The sequence below is a fragment of the Quercus robur genome, chromosome 3 (genome assembly GCF_932294415.1).
Source record: "Quercus robur chromosome 3, dhQueRobu3.1, whole genome shotgun sequence".
Lineage (NCBI taxonomy): Eukaryota > Viridiplantae > Streptophyta > Magnoliopsida > Fagales > Fagaceae > Quercus > Quercus robur.
Genome location: NC_065536.1, coordinates 53,428,470 through 53,438,200, shown reverse-complemented (window position 1 = coordinate 53,438,200; position 9,731 = coordinate 53,428,470). Strand labels below are relative to the sequence as shown.

General features: G+C 37.4%; 1 protein-coding gene across 1 annotated transcript; it reads left to right on the top strand.

Annotated features, from left to right (window-relative positions):
• The first annotated feature begins 1,972 nt into the window (after nucleotides 1-1,972).
• Nucleotides 1,973-3,724, top strand: LOC126719773 (probable O-methyltransferase 3). Its single transcript, XM_050422290.1, has 2 exons — nucleotides 1,973-2,656; nucleotides 3,542-3,724. Exons 1-2 carry the CDS (start codon nucleotides 1,973-1,975, stop codon nucleotides 3,722-3,724), a joined length of 867 nt encoding a protein of 288 aa, XP_050278247.1.
• Nucleotides 3,725-9,731: the final 6,007 nt, after the last annotated feature.

Here is a 9,731-nt window from a genome sequence, read left to right as displayed (position 1 = left end):
AGTTGAAGTAGATGAGAAACTACCTTCACCGGCAGAGGGGCTTGCAGGCACGACTACGAGGCCGTGGGTCGGGGACTGGGATATGGTGAAATCAGGGTGGGTTTATCGAAGATGGGTTTGAGCACGACGGAGGAGCTGAGGCGGTGAGATCAGACCGGCGATGGATTTGAGTGGCGCAATTTGACTAGCGATGGGTTTAGGTGGATTGAAGGCTGGACTACCGTTGCTCTCTCTCTCTCTCTCTCCTTTTCTGTTTTCAGTCTGTAAAATTCTATTTGAAGGTTATTTGAATGTGTAAATTATTTTACACTTGAAGCCCTCTTATTTTATAGTCAAATGATTTAATTTTCCCTTTGACCGAATTTTTTGAGCATCCCAAATAGCAAGCACGATGTAAAATATTTTCCCGACTTCCTTTATAGCTGAAACTAACGCAACGTAAAGGTGTATACCGGTGACTTTTGAATGAGTCAAAATAATTTAGGGGTTGATTATTGATTTCAAACTTAGAAGAAACAACATTTAAGATAGAGCATTTAGTTAAGTTCGATATTTAAAAAGAAATTGATGGATACTTGATACCAAGAATAGGCCGGAGACATTTAAATATTTTTTTAATAAGTAGTGTTTATTACACAAACTATATTACAAAATTTTACACGCACCTCCAAAAGCAACCTCTAAGTGAAGAAGGGAAGGTGATTTGGGTTGTGTAAAACGTATAAAACAATTTGTGTGCATCAAATTTAAACTTTTTGAAATTATCATACACATAAATATCAACAGAATATCGATAGAACAAGATAGAGTGAAATACTACACTTTGAAAGAAAGATTTGGAAAAGAAACTCAGAAGGTGGATTTTGATAGAACTTTTCTAGTTCCTAGCCTTTTCTTCACTTCTTTCCAAAGGTTGTAGGTGATTGGTGGGTATTCTAGTCTTCTAGAGCCTTATACCAATCCATTTTTGTTTTTGAAGCATAAGGATCTTTATAAATTTTAGAATGGAAAATTTTTGCCCATGCTAATTGTACAAGACATGGCATAAATTATAACTATGTGAAGTTGTGAACTGCCAATATCTGAAATAGATTAGAGCTTTATGAGACAATGATTACCTAGATGATATCGATGAGTCCAAATCTTCTGTCCCACTTTTCCTATTCCACTTTATACTTCACCAATAAAAACTTGCCACGTATTCACCTAATTAATTAAATACTACTATTAATTAATAACAGTAGTATTAATAAGTCAATAATGATAGTATTTAATTAATTAGGTGAACACGTGGTAAGTTTTTATTGGTGGAGTATAGAGTGAAGTAGGAAAAGTGAGACAGAAGATTTTGACTCGATATCAAGAGCAATGGTAGAGTTCTGGAAAATTAGAATTCCATAATTATCATGTGAATTCCTTCATCTATATGGCTTCAATTATCCTGATGAGGAAAGCAGATCCAACAAATCTTTTTTTTTTTTTGATAGGTCAGATCTAACAAATCTAATTGACAAAATTTAAATAAACATTTAAGAGGTGCAGTGGGGGCAAAAAAAACGTGTTGTAATTCCAACCGAAAACCAACCGAACCGATTGAAATCCAGTCAGTTTGGTGTTGGCGTTCCTCCCTTTCAGTGTCAGTACCAAATTTGGTAAAACCGAAAATTTCGGTTCGGTGGAACATGTCTTTTTCTTTCTTTGTCTTTTCTGTATCAATTTATAAAGAAAAGACGTTTTCTTATACCCGTTTCTGTCGTCCAAATACTATTGGTTGTCGGTAGGATATGAGCAAATCACTCAATTCTCGATATTATATATATAAGCTCAATGTTCTAAAAGAGTTGGTATGTAAAAAAACAAAATGAGTGGCACAAGATAGCTAAGTTTCAAATTGGTCCCAGGTGAAAATGCTACTGAGTTACTTGATGCTCAAGCCCACATATGGAACCACATCTTCAACTTCGTAAACTCCATGTCTGTTAAATGTGCAATTGAACTAGGTATACCAGATATCATCCACAACCATGGCAAACCCATGACTCTCTCTGAGCTCATCACTGCACTACCAATCCACCCTACAAAATCTCCCCATGTCTACCGCCTCATGCGCATTTTGATCCACTCTGGCTTCTTTGCTCCCAAAAATACTAACGAAAATGACCAAGAAGAAGTGTATGTACTGACTGAATCTTCCAGGCTCCTCATTAAGGACAATCCCTTGAGTGTGACACCTTTCTTACTAGCCATGGTTGATCCAATGTTGACAACGCCACGGAATTATTTGACCACTTGGTTCCAAAATGAGGATCTTACGCCATTTGACATGGCTCACGAGAAGACATTTTGGGATTATGGGGGGGATGAACCAAAATTTGCTAATATTTTCAATGATGCTATGGCTAGCGATGCACGCTTAGTCATGAGCATTGTGGTTGACAAGTGTAAGGGGGTGTTTGAGGGACTGAAGTCATTTGTCGACGTTGGAGATGGCACAGGAACTGTGACCAAGGCCATTGCCGATACATTCCCAGATATAGAGTGCACTGTATTTGATCTCCCACCCGTAGTTGCTGACTTTCAAGGGAGTAAGAACTTGAAATATGTTGGAGGGGACATGTTTGAGGCAGTTCCTCCTGCTGATGCTGTTTTTAGGAAGGTAAAATATATTTTAGTGCTATTTCCACCCGGTACATGAATGGTCGTACATATCATAAGGTTTACATTCGGTGATTAGAGGCATTTTCACAATTTATTTCCAAATTTCCATATTGTGGATCAACTCTATTCATGTAGTGGCAAACCCACCTGGGAGAACGGTGCTATGGCTCCTAAAGTCTTCAAAATTTTCTTTTATTCTTTTAAAAATATATTCTATAGATAAAGTTTAGCTACTGATAAGAATAAAATTGTGAATGTGAATACTCATGAATATATCATGAAGCGACGTTCAAAATAGACCCGTCGGCCTCACTTGTCATAAATGGCAGTCAAATAGCTTTAGAATGTCTACAACTTTAGGAAGACGGGGTTAACTTGTCATAAATGGAAAGCTGACGACCCCGACGACGGAGTAGATGAAGCTGACGACCCCTACGAGGAAGTAGGCGAAGCTGACGACCCCGACGAGGGAGTAGGCGAAGCTGACGACCCTGACGTGGCCTTGCTTGGTCTCCACGTTTGCATATATAAAGAAATATCTTGAGCCCCACGCTTGGTGTTAATCAAAAAGACTCCTACAAGGAAAGGATTCCGAATAAATACGCTTATGAGGATTCCTATAAGGAAAAGAACTCTACACCAAGGAAGAGAGGTCAACCCTTTACTACTATAAAAAACCCCAATACCCTCACAAACCAAGGTACGCATAATTGACCCCGCTCTAGCACTTTAGAGTTGTGAGAAGTTCTAACTTGACATTCGGAGGGTATTTGGCCAGAACCACACCGGTGCTCTCTGTGAGGTCTTTTCTTTTTGTTGTGCAGGTGTTGTTTCAAGTGTGCGAGAACCGTGTGGCTCACTGGTATTTTTTTGGTATCATCAGTTGGCGCCGTCTGTGGGAAAGACTGCAACTTGTAAGCCATACAAACGCTTCCCGGACAAAGAGTTGCATGGTACTTACTCGCTTGATGGCAGCCGCCAACAACGTTCAGGGAGACGAGCCACGACCTACTACCCTGGAGAGACAGGTCCAAACCCTTACAGCGGCAGTGGAACGCCTCACTAGACAAAACCAAACCCTAGAGGAACAGTTGCTATAGAAGAACGCAGCAATGGGAAACCAAGAGGAAGATCAAGAAGGTACCAGTGCTAATCGAAGGAACCAGGAGGGGCCGGAAGGTAGTAATGCCCCGAATAGACCAGATAGACAGGACATGAGCCATCCATTCCTTGCTGATATGGCCCCACCCCACATTGTCATGGAGATGCAGGCGATGAAGGAACAAATGGACGTCATGATGAACGCCCTCAAAGGACGGGTGTCCAGCGACCTTGATGATCTGGTCCACCGAACCAACTCGCCGTTCACCGCGTCCGTCAACTCCTTCCCCCTTCCACCAAAGTTTCGTATGCCGCAGGTGGAAAACTACGACAGAAACAAAGACCCTCTAGATCATTTAGAGTCCTTCAAGACCTTGATGCACCTTCAAGGGGTACCTGACGAAATCATGTGCAGAGCTTTCCTTACCAAGTTGAAGGGTCCTGCAAGGATATGGTTTAACAGGCTAACGCCTAACTCCATCAGTACTTTCAAAGAGCTAAGCGCCCAGTTTGTTTCGCACTTCATCGGGGGACACAGGTATAAGAAGTCTACAGCATGCTTGATAAGTATCAAGCAGCGGGAAGATGAGACATAAGGTCTTACATAGCACGCTTTAACAAAGAGGCGCTTTCAATCTATGAAGCTGACGACAAGATACTTGTAGCCGCTTTCACAAATGGGCTGCGGAAGGGTAAGTTCCTATTTTCACTATACAAGAACAACCCGAAGACTATGTCGGACGTGTTTTACAGGGCAACCAAGTACATGAATGCTGAAGACGCACTTCTAACTCGAGAGAAGAGAGAAAGGCAGGAGGATACGCGACAGGACAAAAGGCAGAAGATGGCAAGAACTGGAGACGCTGGATGAACAGAAGCTACACCACCCGTGGAACACCAAGCACCTACGGAAGTACTATGAGTAAAAAGGATGGCATGAAGAGCAGCACCTGTTTATTTCTAGTTTACCTTAGTGAATTTTAGCTATACTCCTCAATTTTTCTATTTACTTTAGTTTTTGCTACAATAACTCTTTTAAAGCCCAAAGGGCAGGACTTCGTTTTCTTTTTAAGAACTACTTTTTCTACGAATGCATGGTTTATTATAATAAGAGGAGTTTATTTAGACATGGCCAAAGTCGCCTATGGGGTGGACGGCCACTACGCTAAGTTACCTACGGGTAGACGTATGGCTAAAGTCGCCTACGGGTGGACGGTCACTACGCTAAGTCACCTACGGGTAGACGTATGGCCAAAGTCGCCTACGGGTGGACGGTCACTACGCTAAGTCACCTACGGGTAGACGTATGGCCAAAGTCGCATACGGGTGAACGGTCACTACGTTAAGTCACCTACGGGTGGACGCATGACCGAAGTCGACTATGGGTGGATGATCACCATACTAAGTCACCTACAAGTAGACGACCAAAAAGTTGACGAGGCACCAAAATTCAGTCACCTTAATTAGTCCACAACCCCAAGTGGACGACTCACAAGGTGACGAGGTACCAACACTTAGTCACCTCAACAAGTCCACAAAGTGGAGGAATCCAAGTCTACAAAGTAGACGACCCTAATATGCAGTCCATCAAGTAGACGACCTCATCTCAAGAGGATGATATGTTATCAAGTCCATAAAATGGACAAGCTTATTAAGTCCACAAGATGGACGATTTCATCCTAGGAGGATGAAAAAATTATGAAGTCCATAAAATGGACACAAAGTGGACAACCATGTGTTATTAAGTCCACAAGGTGGACGACCTTATTAAGTCCACAAGGTGGATGACCCTATTAAATCCACAAAGTGGACGACATTGATAAGTCCAAAGTGGACGACCTCATCCTAAGAGAATGGAAAATTATTAAGTCCACAAAGTGGACGAGTTTATCATTAAGTCTACAAATTGGTCGAGTTAGTTAGTAACACCCACGAAATGGACGATTGCGCCAAGTCCCCAAAGCGGACGAGCCCATAAAGCTGACGAGTTCGTCCACCAGAGGATATGACTTACAAGACAACGGTTTTAACATAAAAGATAACGAGATGAACAAGTCTACTGAAGAGACGAGTTGGAATTGTCCAAATGAAAAGGACTTAAACTCCATAAACCTATCAGTTTAAGCTGACGAGATCATGGAGTGGGGAGCAGCTGATAAGGGTAAAATTGTGAATGTTAATACTCATGAATATATCATGAAGCGACGTTCAAAATAGACCCGTCGGCCTCACTTGTCATAAATGGCAGTCAAACAGCTTTAGGACGTCTACAGCTTTAGGAAGACGGGGTTAACTTGTCATAAATGGAAAGCTGACGACCCCAACGATGGAATAGGCGAAGCTGACGACTCCTACGAGGGAGTAGGCGAAGCTGACGACCCTAACGAGGTAGTAGGCGAAGCTGACAACCCCTACGAGGGAGTAGGCGAAGCTGACCACCCTGACGTGGCCTTACTTGGTCTCCACGTTTGCATATATAAAGAAATATCTTACGCCCCACGCTTGGTGTTAATCAAAAAGACTCCTACAAGGAAAGGATTCCGAAAAATACACTTATGAGGATTCCTATAAGGAAAAGAACTCTACACCAAGGAAGAGAGGTCAACCCTTTACTACTATAAAAAGCCCCAATACCCTCACAAACCAAGGTACGCATAATTGACCCCGCTCTAGCACTTTAGAGTTGTGAGAAGTTCTAACTTGACATTCGGAGGGTATTTGACCAGCACCACACCAGTGCTCTCTACGAGGTCTTCTCTTTTTGTTGTGCAGGTGTTGTTTCGAGTGTGCGAGAACCGTGTGGCTCACTAGTGATTTTTTCGGCAATATCAACTACAAAATTGGTTGTAGTTTTATACTATAACCATACTCAATATCTTTTTTTTGGAGATGAATTTTGACAAATCCACCATTGGATTACATCTTCATTTTATATCCTCCATACTTGCAAATTTTCTATAAAATTAAAAATCAATAGCTATCTCATCAATAAATTGTTTAAATTATAAGTTTTTGTAGTTTAAAATTATGAATAAAATATTAACTTATAAATCATATAGTAAATAACATCTAATTGATACAAAATTTAACATGTGTATTAAGAATGTAAAGAACATACAATTTAAAGGTTAGATTTTTTAAATGTGTAATAATATTTATTTTATTGAGTAAGGTTGTTGTCTTAGACTACAACCAATTTTGTAGATAAACTTTATCCAAATTCTATTCAATAAAAATTATCATGTCCCTCCAACACAAACACATATATAAAATTTGCTTCAAGTTACACATGGTTTATGGTGTAACTTTCAAAGTGTAGTATTTCACTCTATCTTGTTCTATCAATATTCTTTTGATATTTATGTGTATGATAATTTCAAAAAGTTTAAATTTGTTGCACACAAATTGTTTCATACGTTTTACACACCCCAAATCACCTTCTCTTCTTCATTTAGAGGTTGCTTTTGGAGGTGCGTGTAAAATTTTGTAAAATAGTTTGTGTAATAAACACTACTCATTAAAAAAAGATCAAAGGGAAAATTAAATCATTTGACTATAAAATAAGAGGGCTTCAAGTGTAAAATAATTTACACATTCAAATTACCTTCAAATAGAATTTTACAGACTGAAAACAAAAAAGGAGAGAGAGAGAGAGAGCAATGGTAGTCTAGCCTTCGATCCACCCAAACCCATCGCTAGTCAGATTGCGCCGCTCAAACCCATCGCCGGTCTGATCGCGCCGCTCAAACCTATCGTCGATCTGATTGCGCCGCCTCAGTTCTTCCGTCGTGCTCAAACACATCTCTGATGAACCCAGCTAAACCCACCCCGATTTCACCACATCCCAGTTCCTAACCCATGACCTCGTAGTCATGCCTGCAAGCCCCTCTGCCGGTGAAGGTAGTTTCACTCATCCTCTCTATATGCACAAACTTAGAGAAACCTTTCATTGTGAAATCACTCTTTACAAATAGATTTGTTAGCAAACGCATGAAAAATTAAGATTATTTTGTACAATTTATTAAACAATTAAATAGAGAGAAATCAAGAAATAGATATCAACAAAAACACATTCCAATATATTAATAAAAAATTAACATCAACAAAACCAAAGGCAATGTGGATTTTTTTTTTCTATGGTTTTTCAGTAACCAAACATTTGAAATCAAGAGAAAGAAACGCTGAACATATAAAACATCAAACAATTGGTGGGTGAAATTGTATAAACAAAAAGAAAATTAAAAATGCACAAAACATAATCCATAAATCAAACCCACCAATAAATCATGCAACAAAACAACTAATGAAAAAAAGAGCATATACCTTTTGGATTGGGCAATTGAAGAAAAAATTGATAATACCCAATTAAGATATTAATATTCAAATATATAGTACTTACTAAATGAATCTGTTGAAGAAAACAAAAGGTTAAATCAAAGTGGAACCAAACCAAAGACTTTTATGCAACCATAGATCTTCCTTGATGAGATTTTGTGGTAGCCTTGAGATATATATAAATATATATAAATATATATATATATATATATATATATATATTACGCCATTTGCATTATTTGATCTTTAAAAAAAAGAGTTTGGAAGATTTAATCGAGTAATATGTAGCAGTAATTATCTCCTTTTGGAAGTTTTTTTTTTTTTTTTTTTTTATTAAAAAAATTATATTGTATTGCATACTCCTAAAAAAATGACTTTGATATTTTTCTATAGAAATTACTAGCCATTTTGTATTTAATAATAATTATTGTATTGGATTATTAAAATAAATTAATGCAAAAGCATTGTGATGCCACTAAATAGTTTTTGTAGTTTTTTTTTATTATTTATTTATTTTAATTATTAGTTTAATTAGCCATCTCTCCTTTTGGAAGTTTTTGTTTTCTTTGCTAATTATCGGGTAGGCCGTTGTCAAAGGAACATTTTTGTTTGTAATTATTTAATGTTAATTACCGAATGGTATTATTGGAGGAAATTAATGCTAATGTATTATAATGCCACTAATTTTCCTTTAATTTATACATTAAAAGTTGAAAAGTTTCCTTCCCATTTCAACGACCTTCCATATATATCATAAAAGCTCCATTAGTTTTTGCAGTATTTTTTTTTTTTTTTGAGATAATATATTTTTTTTATTCTATTCTTTAAAGAAAGTACAATTAAACAGTTCAAAAAATTGTGAAAGCATAAAGTAATGAGATTTAATAGAGCAAATGACTATTAATATGTATATTGATACCCTTTGTTAATGATTTTTGATTGTGAGAAAGACTATTTTACAAGATGATGTTTTTAGTTTTTATTAAGTTCGAAAATTAGTTTGAGGAAATTATTTTTCAAAAACAGAATCACACTAAGAATTTAAACATCCTAGAAAATAATTTCGAATTTACACCACAAATATTCACTCTGCAATTTGAAATCATTTAAGAAACAACATACAAAATCTGTCATAGAACTAATCTAAAATAGATAAAAATTGAATAGAACATTGTTAACAATTAGTCATATGCAATAGAAAATTTTAAGAACACAGGTAACACGATTATTTTTTCCTATAATTTTAACCCAACATGAGATCAAAACGAGAATAAAAGGAAATAACAATAAGACATGAAGAAACAATAATTGTAGCAGTAAGTATATGACAAATTGACAATCAAAATCAAATTTTAAAAAATCAAACTTCTTCAATCTCCCACTCACTCTCTAATGGAAGGAGATGTCTGTTTTTTTGTCCTCTAAATGGTATTTTAGAGGGTAGTTTATGGGGAAAAAAGTAAAAAAGGAAGACAGATCTTGAACCAAAATCAATTCAATTAAATACCCAAACCTAAGACTAAATCAACTTAAACGTTTAAAGCAATATTTCGAAAAAAATTACAGATAAAGGCTTCTGGCAGTCTAACCGAAAGATGTCAAATTTCTCTCGTTACCAACGCTCTCTCCAAATAGCG

Excerpts from the sequence above, each read along its gene's own strand:
- LOC126719773 (XM_050422290.1), top strand. The coding sequence starts at position 1,973 with ATGTCTGTTAAATGTGCAATTGAACTAGGTATACCAGATATCATCCAC. Across the intron at positions 2,657-3,541 it reads CTGATGCTGTTTTTAGGAAG|TTGGCGCCGTCTGTGGGAAA; the intron begins GTAAAATATATT and ends TGGTATCATCAG.